This window comes from Elephantulus edwardii, unplaced genomic scaffold (genome assembly GCF_000299155.1).
Source record: "Elephantulus edwardii isolate Elephantulus edwardi_28Jun2011 unplaced genomic scaffold, EleEdw1.0 scaffold00126, whole genome shotgun sequence".
Lineage (NCBI taxonomy): Eukaryota > Metazoa > Chordata > Mammalia > Macroscelidea > Macroscelididae > Elephantulus > Elephantulus edwardii.
In genome coordinates, this window is record NW_006399876.1 from 3,062,859 (window position 1) to 3,078,476 (window position 15,618).

Genomic DNA, 15,618 nt, shown 5'->3' on the forward strand with positions numbered 1-15,618 from the left:
TGCTGGGTCACCCTTCTTTGGAATGGGAACAAATATAGACCTACCTCTTCCAGTCAGTTGGCCAAGTGGTTGTTCTCCAGATTTCTTGGCACAACTTGGTGAGTACATCCAGGGCAGCATTTGTTAGCTGAAACATGTCAACTGGTATACCATCTATTCCTGGGGCCTTATTTTCTGCTATTTCCTTCAAAGCAGCTTGAACTTCTTCCTTCATCACCATAGGCTCTTGATCAAATGTTATTTCATTAAATTCTTCTGTATCTGCCAATTCCTTTCGATCCAATGACTCAGTATATTCCTTCCAGCAGGGCCATATTTACCCACAGCTTTCTTCAGTCCTGCCAGGCTGGCCTTTTTCTCCTCCAGCAGGTAGGGGGCTGGAGATGGCTTCAAACACTGCCACATCTACTTGCAGCGGCACATACCCCTCGATAGATCTCTTGCTGACCAGGTAATCACTGAGGACCTGGAGGCCGGTGGTGGTCTTGAGGTCTCTGAAGCACATGATGTCGGTTATATCTGGAGCTAGGTGGCAGCGGAAGATAAGAAGAAAGGAAGAAGTTGGCCCCAAGCACTCAAAGTGGGGCGAAGCAGGTAAGAGATTTTTGTTGTTACAGACAATCCTGAAGTGAACACTGTTTTTGGAGGGGACACTAATTTTGTCTGCTGAGTTACTATTTTTTAAAGATACCTTTTCAAAGACCAACTCTGCAGTACAAAATGACAACCACTGTCATCCAGCTTTTCCAGAGAAGTGAGAAAGCATACAGTCCAACAAACGAGGCCGGCCCTCCTGCCACAGGCTCCTTGCTGAAGGAGCAGGACAAGGCTTCACGCAACCCCTTTCTTACCTCCTCTTCTCCCTCCTCGCCTTCTTCAAACTGAAGGAAAAGAAAAAACAAGACAAAACAAACAACAAATCTTTAGGTTTCTCCAACTTGCCAGCACCTAAATCTGACACAGCTCCCCGTTCACGCTGGACAGGCTGCCCAGGTCCTGAGGACCTGACAGGCTGCCCAGGTCCTGAGGACCTGACAGTCATCCCAGGTAAGAGTCGGGTACACGGACATGTCCCTGGGTCTTTGTGGGGACATGCACCCTTGTCCTGCCTGTTCGTGCTTACCGACCCAATGCAGGCAGGCAAGCAGGCATTCCCCTGTGCTTTCTAACTGAGCTGGTAAGCACAACAAATGCAGGGTCCCTGTATGCATGCAAGGCACACTCCCTTTTTAAATTGGTGGGTGGAGATATCACAGGAGTTTGAGACCACTTTCCAATGTGTGGCCACGAGCCGGGCAGGCCAGTGAATGAGAGCTATAATGGTCTGACCCCCAGCACTGCTCGCACAGACTGGCACGAATTCTCTCACTGCTGATGGGGACTGAGGGGGCTGGCTGCAGAGCATGGCCAGATCTTCACAGGTGACACCTCCAGGCCCAACTGGCCTTGCTACTCAGAGTGTGCACATGGGTCCCTAGGGTCGCAGACAACACCATGATAGGTGGCACAGGAGCAGTGAGGAGACCCGGGTACAGAGAACTACAAGATCTACTTCAGCTTGTTTCTAAGACGGTCTTCCCTATTCTCCTGTTGGGCACTGTCAACACTGAATGACTCATCATGACCCCGTGGGACAGAGAATTGTCTCACCAGGTTCCAAAGCTGTCATCTTCACAGGCAGAGCACCAAGTACTTATCTAGTGGAGTGGCAGGTGGAGTCACAGTGAGCCAGCAAAGCACTTAACCCCTGCACCACTAGGGCACCTTCCCCCAGCCCACATCCTACCAATCTCCCAAGAGCAACCCAGAATGCTCACACTGCACCCTGAGCCCATGTGCACGTACGTTGTCATCGTCCTCGATGGCTTCCCCGGTGAAGTACAGCACCGCTCGGGGCACTATCCTCTCGCGGAAGAAGTGTCCGATCTCAAAGTCAGAGGCCAAGGTGAACTCAGAATCTTCATCCTGGGGGGGAGCTAAGTTACGGGCTCGGCATCCCATCTGTCCCTTCCCCACCTTCCCCTCACATCTCTGGTTACCTGACTTCCAAACTGTCAAGTACTAACAGCTGTACAAAATATCTGTACAAAAACCACTGCAGCAGAGCACTGAAGAAAAGCAGGCAGGACCAGAAGCAGGAGGGCCCAAGAAGAGGGGTTCTGAGACCCCAAACAGGGTAGACGTTCATAGTGTCTCCAACCAACGGGCACAGTAAGTATAAACTCATGCCAGGTTTTAGAGAGCAAGAATGGATTTTTAAAACTAGACGAATACTCACGACACAAAGAATGTGTAGGAAAATAAGACCATCGAGACATTAAATCTTACCAGTGATTCTCCATCGCCAGAAGCTGTAAAAAATATGGAAAACGTATTATATGGAAAGCCAAAATATTCAGTATTAGTCCAAATAGACAGCACACATTAAAATGGGGCCATTTAATCATTGAGCTTTTTCACAACAAAGTGCTTGACTATGGCTCTCCGAGGGCCATCAGGACCATCATCCCCAGGGGGACGCAGAACTGGTCCTGGGATCTGATTGTGCCTCAATGATCTGGAGGGCTTGAGATGTTGACGTGTTCGGACTCAAAATGAGAAGAGACAGCTGCAAATATGCAGTAATGATTAGGACAAGGTGTGGGAAGTTGAGGGAAGCTGTTAAAAACGAAGCGAAATATCTGCAGTGCACCAGTGAGTTCAATAGATGGGTCAGCACCACTCCTTGAATGAGAGTCATGATCTCCTGGCAGAGAGCTCTGCTGGTAAGGAGCTGCACTGCCGATACAAAGGTATGTGGTCTGACCCCATGAGCCGCCCCACAGGAAAAAGCTGGGCCATCTCTTCTAGTGCGGTTACAGCCTCTGAAAACCCACTGGAGGGTCACGATGGGTGGGTTCTGACTGGGTACACAACATCAGCACGCAGGAGCAGACCGAAGAGGAATGACACTGCAGTCCTTAAAAAACAAAAACAAAAACAAAACAAAACAAAACAAAAACCCCCAACAAAACTGCAATCTCAGAGGTGCGCGGTTCAAATCCACCAGATGCTCTACTGGAGGAGGGACAGTCTCCTCCTGTACCAGTCAGATCCAATTTGACGGAACACATACAAACAATAAAATAAAAAAATTAAAAAAAAAAAATCCACCAAGACGATCTTGAAGTTCATGTTGTTATCACTGACAGAAAATACTCATTCCCCATGAGAGGAGCATCGAAAATGGGTTAGGATCTGAGGCCCGCAGCACTCATACGGGCCCCCTTTTTCATGCCAAAGTAAAAGATTTCAGGGCTCCACATGATCAGAGAAATTTCTCTAATAATAAACTCTAAAAATGATCCCTGAACATACAGTCTTTGAACAAAAGATTTCAAAGGGCAGATCAAGTATTATAGGGAATGTGGTGCAGAAAGCTGGAATTGGAAAAGAAAGAGAAAAGAACAGGCTTTGCATTTCTCAAGCTTAGAGACTTGAAAAACAAATTTAGACTTGGGTCCCAATACTGAAAGATGCGATGGGCAATATCCTGAATGATCCAGGAAGCATCGGAAGATGGAGGGAACACAAGAGTCACTGTATCAAAAAGACCTGACAAATACGGAAACATTTCAGGATGTACCATATCAACAATGAAGGCGAAGGTGAAGCTGCACTGAAAGAACTGGCAAAATAAGGCCCCAGGATCGACGGGACACCAAGTGACTTGTCTCAATTATGACGCAGCCCTGGGTGTGTTCACCGCTCTGTGACAGGAAATCTGGAGGACAGCCGTCTAGCCAATGGATGGAAAGACGTTCATTATTCCTATTCCCAAGAAAGGTGACCCAACAGAATGTGGAAACTATCAAACAACTATCATTTCCAAGGGGCTGTGGCACCAGGGATGTCACTGCTGACATCAGACGGCTCCTGGCTGAAAGCAAGTAATATGAAAAGAATGTCTTTTTGTGCCTTATTAACTATGCAAAGGCACCCGACTGTGTGGATTATGACAAGTCACGGCTGACACTGAAAGAGCACTTACATGTGCTCATGCGGAACCTACTCCTGGACGAGGAGGCTCTTGTATGAACAGAGCAAGGGAGCACTGCACCATTTAAAATTAAGAATGAGACGAGTCAGGGTTGTACTCGCTCTCCATACGTATTCAATCTGTAGGCTAAACAAACTATTCAAGAAGCTGGACCCTATGAAGAAAAATATGGTGTCAAAATCAAAGGAACACCATCAATAATGTATGTTATGAAGATACAATCTTGCCTGCTGAAAAGTGAGGAGGACTTGAAACACATGTTGCAGAAGATCAAAGGATACAGCCTTTACTAAGAAATACATTTTAACATCAAGAAAATAAAAATTCTTACCACTGGTACAATAGGCAACATCATGACAGATGGAGAAAAGATTCAAACTGTCAACTTCATCTTACTTAGATCCACAATTCACACCCTTGGTACCAGCAGTCAGGAAATCAGGAAAACTAGTGGCATCCCCTTCCTAAGCAACATGCCTCTGGAAGCTCCATGAACTTGAGTGAATGCCGACGCTGTAGAAGGACGATGGGACTTTTGCTCAGAGGGTCGCTATGAGCCGTGCTCGGTTTGGAGGCAATCAACAAGAACAACCATCACCAAGACCAAATAGGCTACGGAGTTATATTCTCATAAGCAAAACTTCTCACAACTGGACCACCAAGCAGTTATCACGGTAGATGGACAACTTCATTTTACTTGAACAATCAACAAAGCAACCGAAGAAAACAAAGAAATGGTGACATAAAAAGCCCAGCATTAAGATCCCAAAGGGCAGTTTAAGAAAGCGAAGTACTACCACAGTATGTAATTTCAAGACTGAAAGGGGTAATAAATACACCAGGAACCATCAAACTCAAAGAAATAACCTCAAGTTGCAGTAAGGACTCCATGGACAACATGGTCAATACGGCAGGGAGCACCACGGAAGGCAGAAGTGCACAGTCACTGTGAAGGTAAGACAAGGTGACACGCGACTATTTCAGGAGGTAGCACTGTCGTGTGATGATGAATGGCACTCTCAGAGTGAAAAACCATAAACGACACAGTGGCGTTAAAAGACGGGGGCAAGCACTGCAGACTGTGAAGATGTCACAGGACTGGACAGCGCTCCAGCCTCTTGTACAAGGGGTCACCATGAGCACTTAACAAGTGGGCGCCACCTCGTAAGGTCAGTGAAAGAGAGGAAGACCCTCGATGAGCTGGGCTCGAGCCCCGTGGAGACGGCACATGACAGGATAAGGTCTGGATCTGTTGTCCACAGAGTCCCTCCTAGGTGAAATCAACATGACCTACCCACAAGAGTAACAAAGCACTGCCAGTGGGAAGCAAGGCGTTCCCACACACAGTCCTAGTATTCACATACCCTTACCTACATATTAACGCACACCCCAGGACGGGGAGAATGTTCCACTATGGCCCCTTAAGGTATGACAGCAACACCTAACCAAACTGTGACACTACAGTGGACCAGAAGGCTGGAGGTTCTGGACCTGAGTGTCTGCTGTAAGATGCTGGCTTGGCAGGGGCTGGGAGCTGAGGAAGTCCCAGACGTCCTGGCATGAGACCTCCAGCAGAGTGCTGCGGATGCAGACGCCGAGGAACGAAGCTCTCCTGTCTTCACTGGAGTCAGGAGAGTGGTCCTCCCTGGGCAGTCTGCAGAGCTGGCCGAGACCACCACCCAGGTAATCTAACACACAGGTTTAGGGCAAGGCTGAAACAAACAGTTAACATATGACAGGGTCTCCAAGGCCACTGGCTGTGGTTAAGGCGTCACCAAAAGGTCTGTCTTATAGGGAAAAATAGGGGCAGGCTAGCTACTGTGTAAGATGTCCTCACTTCTGACTCTTCTTAGCTCACTGTCCTTTCCCCCACTGCCATCCTGTTCTTTTTACATTCTTTGTTTTCTCAGAACAAACCAAATGTTAACTACTTCTAGCTGAGGAAATCTCTCTCTCAAATACAACACTAACACTTTCAGTATTCTTTAATAATTAGAAAATTATTTCAACACTCAGAAATAATTTACTCTCAAAGTCATTTGCTCAACTTTTCTTGGCTTAAAAAAGTCTCATCTTTAATCGACTTAAATGTGGGGGGGGGGACGTAAAAGGGGGAAAAACTCGTAAACACACATTTCCTACTGACAGAGTTTCCAAAAATGAAAGTCCAACAACTTGTTTCTTCATCAAAATAGAAGTCCCAAGGAGTTTGAGCAGCCCAGAGTCTGGCATCTGGAACCCACCCAGAGCCCTGGAGAACACAAGCCTGGAGATTACGCTTCAAATGGTCCCAGCCGTGCACAGCTCCGCCATGACACACACCGGCCAGCACAGGTCTCTATGGACAGACACAAGGGCTAGCTTGGAGTCCTAACGGAGAAAGAAACTTCCAGATGTGGGGGGTGCTAAATGTGGCACTAGTGACAAAGATGCAGGAGCACCCAGGGAGGCGAACAAAGAAGAGGTAAGTGGAGCCACGGGATCTCCCAGATGCAGGTGCAGGGCAAGTGGTACGCACCTCAGCTGCCTTTTCTTGTTTAAAGGGCAGTTCCTGTGCCCTGATTACTCTACACACTGGGCAGTCTTCACTACAGGTGTCCTGTCCCCTCCCTGTGTGTCCGCGCCCCACACATGGCCCCTGCCTCCACTGGCAGCAGAGAAGAGGGACCCCATCAGTGAGGGCTTCTCCTCAGGTACCTGCCTGGCACACACAGCTCATGCACACACCTTTCAGCGGGCTGAAGAAGTTGAAAAAGGAATCGTTGGGCACTTGTTTAGTAATTGTTCGGACGGTGCCTCGACCCTTGTGTTTCTGCTTTTTTTTGATGGTTTTAACAGTGACATTTTTTCCTTTCTTCCAGTCAATGGTGCACCTGCAAAGACAGAGGACAGGTCATGGACACACAGCCCACAGCTCCATGGGAAGCTGAAGAACTGCCCCCAGTCAGCCTGGCAAGACAGCCTCAGCCAGTCTACAGACGTCAGCTGGCAGTGAGCACGAGGGAACTCATGTCGTGAGACACCTCAACAGTGTGCTGGTGAGTGGTCTGCCAGAGCAAGGCCAAGCCAAGCCCACTCCTTGAACAGTACAAGTGCAAGAAGAGAGACGGTGGCCAGCTGCAAGCAGCGCCCGCCAGTCCCAGCATGCTAAGTAAGCAGAGCTCTGGGAGGGGCATCGGCCCAGAACCCGGGCCCATCAGAACAGAAGCTACTCCGACCACCCTTTGTCACAAGATGCCCTTCACAGTGACCTCACCACTGGCATCCACCTGGGTCTTACTGATGTCTGAGGCACATAAAGGGGACAGCTCAGTGGTTGGTGGAGGTGAATAAAGACTGTTTAACTCCACAGACAACACTCTGAGTAGCCTCAAGTCAATCAAGAAGAATGACTTCTGGGCTAAGCCCTACCTGGTGACCAGTGGAGACAGAAAGCACTATGGTGGCGCGCCGTACAATGTGCAGTGCCAGCCACTGGTCAGTACTGTCCCGCATGGCTGGCGGCCTGTGCCGCTGCCCAGCCCCATCGGGTGGGGAAACTGGTTGGCTTGATGATCAGAACTGTACTCGGGTCCAGAGACCACGCAACATCCTCACCCAGCAAGGGCACCAGCCACTCTTCTGTCCCGTCCAGAGGATTAATTTTTATCTTTGTCTGCTGGTGCAGATATTGTGTTGCTTATCAAAGAGCTAAGAGTTCAAAGCCTTTCAGCAGGAGAAAGGCACGTAGTCCTTTCCTACTAAGATTCAAATCTTGAGACACCTGGGGGAGGGTTTCTGAGACTGGATGGGCTTAGAGTTGGTTTTTTAAAACACTGGGTAAATGAAAGACATTTTGCTTTTCTTTTTTTCCCTCTATCTCAACTATGAATTCCAACACCCTTTCTTACCCGTCACAGTCAACAATCTCAGGGCCTTCGAAGGAAAAAGGATCAGCCTGGTCAGGCTCAGACTTCATCTTGTACGTTTTCGTCAGGACTGAATTGGTGAAGTAGTCGTTGGGTTCAAAGTGGAATTCTAATACAAAAGACTGAAAACACAAACTTCGGTAAGTACCAGTAAGCAGCAACCAGCTCTAGGCAGCGTGTCCTCCACGCTCGGCAGCTCTGACTACATCAGAACCCGTATCTCACAGTGAAACCTGCCATCATGAGGCCAAGACCAAGCACCAGGCGGACACAGCTCTGTCACACCTGAGCTCAGGAGACCTCCTCCCAGCTCCTATCTGCTGCTTCCCCAGTTCCCACCAGGAGGAAGTAGAGGTGACCACTAAACTGGGGACCTAGGAGGAGAAACTGGGCCTCGTCTGTCTGACAGCACACCTATTCTCATCTCTGAAAACTGTAGGGAAAGGAGAGCAAGGCCTCCTCAGACCTCGAATGGCCACAAGGCCATTGCTCCCTTACAAAGCCCTGTTCAAAGCACTGACAAGTCTGAGAGAGTCACACAGAGAGGATGCACAGGAAGTACAGAGACCACACACAAAACCAGATGGTCAACAAATCAGATGGATGCAAAGCCTAACTACATAGGAAGTGGCTCAGGCAGAGTAACGTGCACTGGGAGAGGGCGGCAGTTTGCGACACCAGGTGTAGCTCTGGCAACATGGAAACACAAAGGTGCCCACACAGCTCTATTCTCACAGATGAGGAGCCACTGCGATAAGGAATTGTCACAACAAAAAAAGATCTGAACCGAAAAAGAAGCAAATAAAAAGGGTACCTTCAAACCCAAAGTTAGTGCCTCTTTGGTGGTTCAAATCTCCTAGTGGCTCCAAGAAGAAAAATGGGCACACTCCTCCTTTGCAATTTACAGCGTCAAAAACCTTCTAAAGGGTCAGCTGATTGCAACTCAATGGCAATGAGTTTTCTCTGACCCCAGGATTACATTCTGAAATCTCTGCTCAGGAAGCCACCTGGACAAATACCTGAGTCTGGACTCTGCTCAAAACAAAGCAGCACAGGAGCTCTGGATGCCTAGGGACAAGAAGCTGCACTGCAATCCCAAAGGCACACGGTTCGAATCCACCAGATGCTCCACTGGAGAAGGAGGAGCGATCTCCTCCTGTGCCAGCTGGATCTGATTCCACGGTACACAACAAGAAAAACACACAGACACACAAACAAAACAAACACAACCGCAAACAACAAAGAAGCAGTCAGATTATACACTGTCCACTATCATGGTGGTCAAAACTGACTCTTGGCCACACAGCCTGGGTTCAAATCCCAGCTCTGCTTTAAGTGACGTTTGATTCTCTGGAATTAGTTTCAAATGCAAAGAGTACTTGTTTTCTCCAAAAAATCCCCAAGTATTTATCTAGGTTTACAGACAGGTAGTGCTTGTTAAGCACCGGCTATATTTACTATCAGCTGGAAAACTGGAAGCAAACAACATGCCTCTGGAAACTCTATGCACACTGATGAATGTCGTTAGCTGTAGAGGGGCTTGAGGTCTTTTATTCACAGGGTCGCTATGAGTCGTGCTCGACAGGAAGGCGATCAACAACAACGACAGCTGGAAAAAATTGAGAGACTTTGAAAACCTTCCTCACATCATCGAGTTAATTTATAGAACAAAACTACTTTCAACCATTAATGCACGTTGTTTCCTAACATCGATTACAATGTCCACAGGTAGGTGCTCGTGTCCATGGACTCTTGGTTCCGCTGATCCTGCTATGCCCCCTCCCTGCCCAATGAGCACTACCCCTAGGCAAACGCGGCTCTCACGACATCCTCTGACTGGCTACACTAAGGAGTGGGCACCGCCCTCATGTCACAGGCCTGTCTGTTATTTGGCTGAAAGGTGATCCACAGGGCTTCACCTTGATCCGGGTTTGAAGGGGACTAAGGGCACTAGGGGTTCAATCAATCAGTGCCCACTGGACCAGGAAGGCTGGCCATTTTTGTTTTTCAGTACATTCCTCTTATCCATTCACTCTGTACAGGACCTTCTCCGGGTGACCACTGTTGTAAGCAGTGGTAGCCAGGCACCCTTAGTTCTTCTGGTCCTAGGTTGTAGAGGTGGACGTTCAAGGGGTCCACTAGTCCCAATATTTCTAATGAAACATTCACAAGAGCAAAATCCTAACATACTCCACCATCCCAAACTCAAAACTCTACCCAACCCAAAACCAAGTCTAGTCTCAACAGTAGTTAGAGACGTAAACAGTGACATCCTGGCCCCTCTCAAGTGCCACCTTGAGGCTGCACAGACAAGCGCGGAGCTGGGGTACAGGCACAGGGGACGCTCTGCACGAGTGGAAACGGTCCTCTTTTGCTCTCAGTGTGAAATTATTTCAAGACAAACTGTAAAAGTGGTTTATTATTAAAAAGATACTGTTAACAGAAAAACAATCTGTGGCCATACACCGTTCACTCCCTTGACCTATAGCTGCTTTAAAAGAAATTCAAACTACAGAAGCCACCTGCAACGTGAGCAGAGCGGAGTAAAAGTGCACCTGTCGTGTACAATTAGAGTATATGGGGCATGTCGGGGAATGTCAGTCATCAAACAAAACATTTTACAGCCAATAAAGGTATTAAGAACTCTGCGGCCTCAAGTATCACCTCCTCCTATATTAAGTGAAAAGGCAGTGTAAACTGTGCACACCACAGTTCCAAGTTCTTAAAATAGGCACGTGTGTACAAAATATAGACACGTACAATCACTTGTTGTGCGTCACAGAGTTGGACAATGACTGGGGGGATAGAAGGAAAATTGATGCCTTTGAGCTGTGGTGCTGGAGAAGAGTATTGAGGGTACCATGGACTGCTAGGAGAACAAACATTCATCCTGGAGAGGGTTAAACCGGGCTGCTCCTCGCAGAGGGACATCATGCTTGGGAGGGTGGAGGGACAGCGCAGGAGGGGAAGGCCCTCTATGAGGTGGATTGATTCAGTAACTGGGGTAATCGGGATGGGTGTGTTGGAGACAGTGCAATAGGCACAGGACAGAGCAGAGTTTAGGACTGCTGTATATAGGGTCGCTATGAGTTGCAAGTGACTCGATGGCACATAACAACCACCACCAGGGAGGTCAAGGAGGCCTGTGACAGGAAGGAAAAGGTGGTCTGGAGCACACTCCAGCCGTGTACCCCCGGTCCTTGCTCACTGTCAGTACTCACGTCACATCTGTTCTATTTTCTAATTCTCACCATATTTCAAACCTTTGCATAAACCTACTTGCACCGTTAATAGACTGCAGTACAGCACAAACAACTCACAAGAAAAACGTAACAGGCTTCACAGGAGTGAAGCGCTATGGAGCAGAGCAAAGCCTGCCCTCTCCCCACAGTGCACCTGTCCCTCCCAGTGAGACAGCAACACAGGGGCTCACTGTGGCCCGGGCCTGCTCTCCAAGTAAGACTGAGAAAGGGCAAAACCTGAGAGCAGGTGGCTAAGAAAGAGCAAAGGAGGGGAAAAGACAGAAGGATCACTCCAAAGTAGAAAAGGGACAGTGCACAGACCCGGACAGGTCACAGGTGAGAAAGGAGGGTGAGAGACCATGGAGAAAACGATGCTGAGAGGTAACGCAGCACTACACCCTCCGGCCTCCAAGGGACGCTCTGCTCCCTCCTGGCAGAGCTGGGCGCCCGCAGGCATTCCATCCATCCATCCATCCATCCAGAAGGGCAGCACAGAAACAGACAAGGCCCCGGCCCCAGTTCACGGGCAAGTGTCCGTGGGACTAGGAGCAGGGTCTCCTCTCAGTGAGGTGAGGCAGGCAGAGAAGACCCCATCAGCATGGGGCCGCACACATCATGGCACCATAAAGACTGTGACAAGCACCCATCAGTGGGACCCAGATTCTGCAGTCATTTCCTCAAGGTAGAACCTTAGCTCCTGTGAAAACGCGCCCTGCCTCACACACGAGCTTTCATAAGAAGCGTGTGAGGTACTTGAAGACAAAAGCAAGACCACAGTGCGCACGCAGTTCAAGTGGACCCGGATGATGGGGGCTGGACTCTCTCTATTAGGCTGAGACCCAGTACTCACCATGGGCTGTCCAGGGTCAGAAAACTTCACTTTAATGTCCTGCAGGTGCTTCAAGATTGGCTCATCATATTCCTAAACAGAGGAGAAAAACAACATTTAAAGAAGCTTTAAAGATAACCCAACCTGCCAAGTTCCGGCTGGAGATACTATCAGTTGCTCTATCTCCACCAATGCCATGTAAGAAGTCCTGGGACCCAGGGAAATTCACCGGCCAGCTCCAGCCTCAAAGGTGGTGGCAAGTGGAGTCAGCTGCCCAATTTCTGAGTTCCAGCAATGGCAGCTTCTTCAATGCACACCCACTCTGAATACTGGGGGACAAGTTAACAACTAGAGATTCAGAACTGCTGAAGAGACTAGAGTACGCAGTTTAGAAATCCCCCCAGCCTCATGCGGCAAGAGAGGCCCCAAACCCAAAGGATACATATCAGTCAGACACTCTTCCAACAAGCTGGACAGCGTGGCTGAGATGGAATTCGGACCCAGGACCACAGGCTCACCACATGACCAGTATTTACAATCAACCTTCATCAAAACCTGCTTTTTCAAAGTCTAGGTGAGCTCTCTGGTGGCCTAGTGGTAAGGAGCTGGCTGCTAACCCAAAGGCTCAAGGTTCAGATCCACCCGCTGTTGTGTGAAGGTGGGGAATGCGCACTGCTCTCCAAGTCAGCTAACCACTGGCTACAACTGAAGGGTCCACAACCAAAGGTGAGAAAAACCAGCAAAGGAAACACAGCCCAGCTATAGGGGTTCATTTCTGGAGATGCAACTTAAACGGCTTGGGCGTTTGGGGGCTTCCCTCTTCGCAGGCAGCTTAAGTTTTAAGGAAGCAGTCTGACACCTGTCAGTTTCCTCACTGAAGTTCTTCAGGGATTATAAAACAAAACAAAAATCTCTGACTTCTAAAACAAAACAAATAAATTTGAGTCTCCAGACATCAAATGTTTACTTATTCTAAAAAGGACACTTTTAGAACAAAAGTCAAATCAAAGTCCTAAATTCTGTAGTCCAAGAGCGCATGGTTCTAATGAGATAAATAACCAGCTGTAAGCTGTGTCAACTACTGTCACACAGATTATTTCGCAAAAAGCTGCACTAGCGTCCTAAAACTCATCTTAGTCATGGCAGCAGTACCGCAAAATACTGTCTTCAAGAAACTGGAACCACCATTCTATTTTAACTTCACCAACCAGCCACAAGCCTTGAGGGAAGAGAACTTCCCAGGCTCACAGCGCAATACCACACCCAGCATATGAAAGCTCTACTAGCAGGAAGGTACCTGGACTGCACTTACAAACAAACCCCAAACCACCAGAGCAGTTTAAATCCTAAAGGCAACTCTGACAAGAATGCAACTCACTTCCCATTATTTGCCACGCACAAACACCACTCTAGTTCTCCGTGGACTCAATAAGCAGGTTCCACCGCAAAGTGTCACATCAACAAAAGGTAAGGAGACCCTTACGGCATGAGCACAATCTCAAGGTTACTCAGTGTTAGGGAGACACCACAGTGACTTCTCCCTGGCCACCAAGGGCCCTGTGGTATGTACACTCGGCAGCAACTGCCCCTACTCTACCACCAACAGTTGGCTGGGTGGCCAGGCCTGAGGACCAACAGCAAGGTTACCCATCAAGCCACCAGGTCCCCGACTCTGGAACATGAATCAAGCAGTTTGACAAACACCCAGGGCCCTGCTACTCCTAGTATCAAACCCACGTCAGCTTCGCCCAAGGTATGTTGGGAAAGGGGACCCTGTGTGACCCAGAGTGGTCAGCGACCCACAGTGGGCAGTGTTTGGATGCACTTGGTCAGTAGCACAGCCTCCTATGGGCTCGCAGCTAAGAGGCACATGTGCTGCCAGCATTCTTAAACGCAGTAGTGCTGCCAGTGTCCTCTGATCTCGGACCAAGTCAGCAAGGGTTTCTTGATGTGGCCCAGGCATCGACGTTGGTACCACTCCTCAAGAGTCGGGTGGGCCTCAAGAACCCTGGCCCACCCAAGGTTCAGTCTCTCCAAGTGATTTCACCCTCACAGCCTCCTTTAAAGACAACACCAAGTCTTCTTAAATCTCACCTTTTCAGAGAGTGAGTGATGAGGAGAGCGGATGTTGGACTAAGTACTAAGTTTTAGATGCTTCTTCCATTTTAAGAAGAAATCCATTGTTCTTTACACAGTCCCTAAGTGCGTGTTCAGGACAGAGCATTAGCTCTAAACCGACCAGCAGGCAGAAAACAATCAGCAGCACCCTTGCAGAATCTCGGCAGATCAGAGCAAACACCCCCGGGCTGTCGTACCGCGGCTGAGGACTGCCTAACAGGAAACGTGTCCCCCTGCACAGTGACTAAAACCACTGAACCCAGGACATTTTCTTCCAATACAGAAACTTCGAGCAGCAGTCACTTCAGGCCAAGTCACACTTGCTGCCTTTAAAGTGGCCCCTCTGTGCACGGTGAACAGGGCCAGATGAAAACACTGAGATGGCTACTCCTTTTCTTTAAAATAAGAGACTTTTTAAAGGGATGAGATCAGAAAAGTGCTGGCAACATGTCACATATCTCCATGACTTGCAAGGCCACGTGGCAGGCCCACGGGATTTCAAAACTAATTAGCAGAGAAGCACACGTACACGCATGCACCTACACACACTTCTCATGCCTTTACGCGGAATCCCCTCCTCATCTTCCTCTCTGTCCTCTTACTTCCTCATTTGTCACATAAAGGGTGCTCCAACAACAGGCCTGAGAGGTTTGAGGAGGCCACAGACCACATCATTACGAGGGATGAGATGCCGGTCCTCCACGACAGAGGTCAGGGATTTACCTCCCACCCTCCTGGGAAGACCCTCCCAGTACCTGGTTAAGGAGAACACAGATAAAGCCCCGAAGAAACGACGTGGGTCCCAGGTGAATGCGGATTACCTGTACCAGTTCACTCAGCATATCTACATTTCGGAAGATGGTGAACCAGAACTCAGGAATTCCTTTGGGATTTGCCTCTTCTCCTGCTGCAGCTTCTTTCTCTGCTATGATGACTTTATTTTTCATGTCTCCCTTAACAAAACAAAGGGGGGGGAGGTAAAATGGAACATTTATCATGAAGAAGCAAGTTGATACAAAATCATAGCATAAACCACATAAACATCTCACTTTCAAAATTGTTTCTGGGTGAGCCCCCAACTCTTAAGGGAGACAGGATGCATCCCTGGTGTACACGTTTTCTGATTTTGAGCCATGTGGTGTCTCCTCGTCCAAGTATGTTGTTATCTGCCATCAAGTAACCTGCAACCCTAAGTACAAGAGCTCTGAACTCTGCACCAATCATACTTTCTTTGACACACATATCCATCCCCATGACCCCAGCCCAATCCACCTCATCCAGGGCCTTCCCCTCCCGAGCTGTCCCTCCACCCTCCCGAGCATGATGTCTCTCTCCAAGGACTGATCTCTCCTTGTAACAAGCCCAAAGTACGTCAGAGGGAGCTTCAGAGTCCTTGCTTGCCTCCAACTAACACCCTGATTTCACCCTCTCCAGGATGAACCTATTTGTTCTCCTGGCAGTTCAATACCCTTCTCCAGCACC

At 48.6% G+C, this 15,618-nt stretch overlaps 1 protein-coding gene across 1 annotated transcript in view; it reads right to left on the bottom strand.

Moving 5' to 3' along the window:
• NAP1L4 (nucleosome assembly protein 1-like 4) overlaps positions 1 to 15,618 on the bottom strand; it is a 32,246-nt gene that overhangs the window by 8,213 nt on the left and 8,415 nt on the right. The window contains exons 6-12 of the mRNA XM_006893216.1: positions 14,958 to 15,089; positions 12,040 to 12,111; positions 7,930 to 8,069; positions 6,767 to 6,912; positions 2,329 to 2,351; positions 1,846 to 1,965; positions 852 to 881 (exon numbers count right to left, since the gene is read on the bottom strand). Of these exons, the coding sequence (XP_006893278.1) occupies positions 852 to 881; positions 1,846 to 1,965; positions 2,329 to 2,351; positions 6,767 to 6,912; positions 7,930 to 8,069; positions 12,040 to 12,111; positions 14,958 to 15,089 (663 nt within the window). The remainder of the gene's footprint in view (positions 1 to 851; positions 882 to 1,845; positions 1,966 to 2,328; positions 2,352 to 6,766; positions 6,913 to 7,929; positions 8,070 to 12,039; positions 12,112 to 14,957; positions 15,090 to 15,618) is intronic.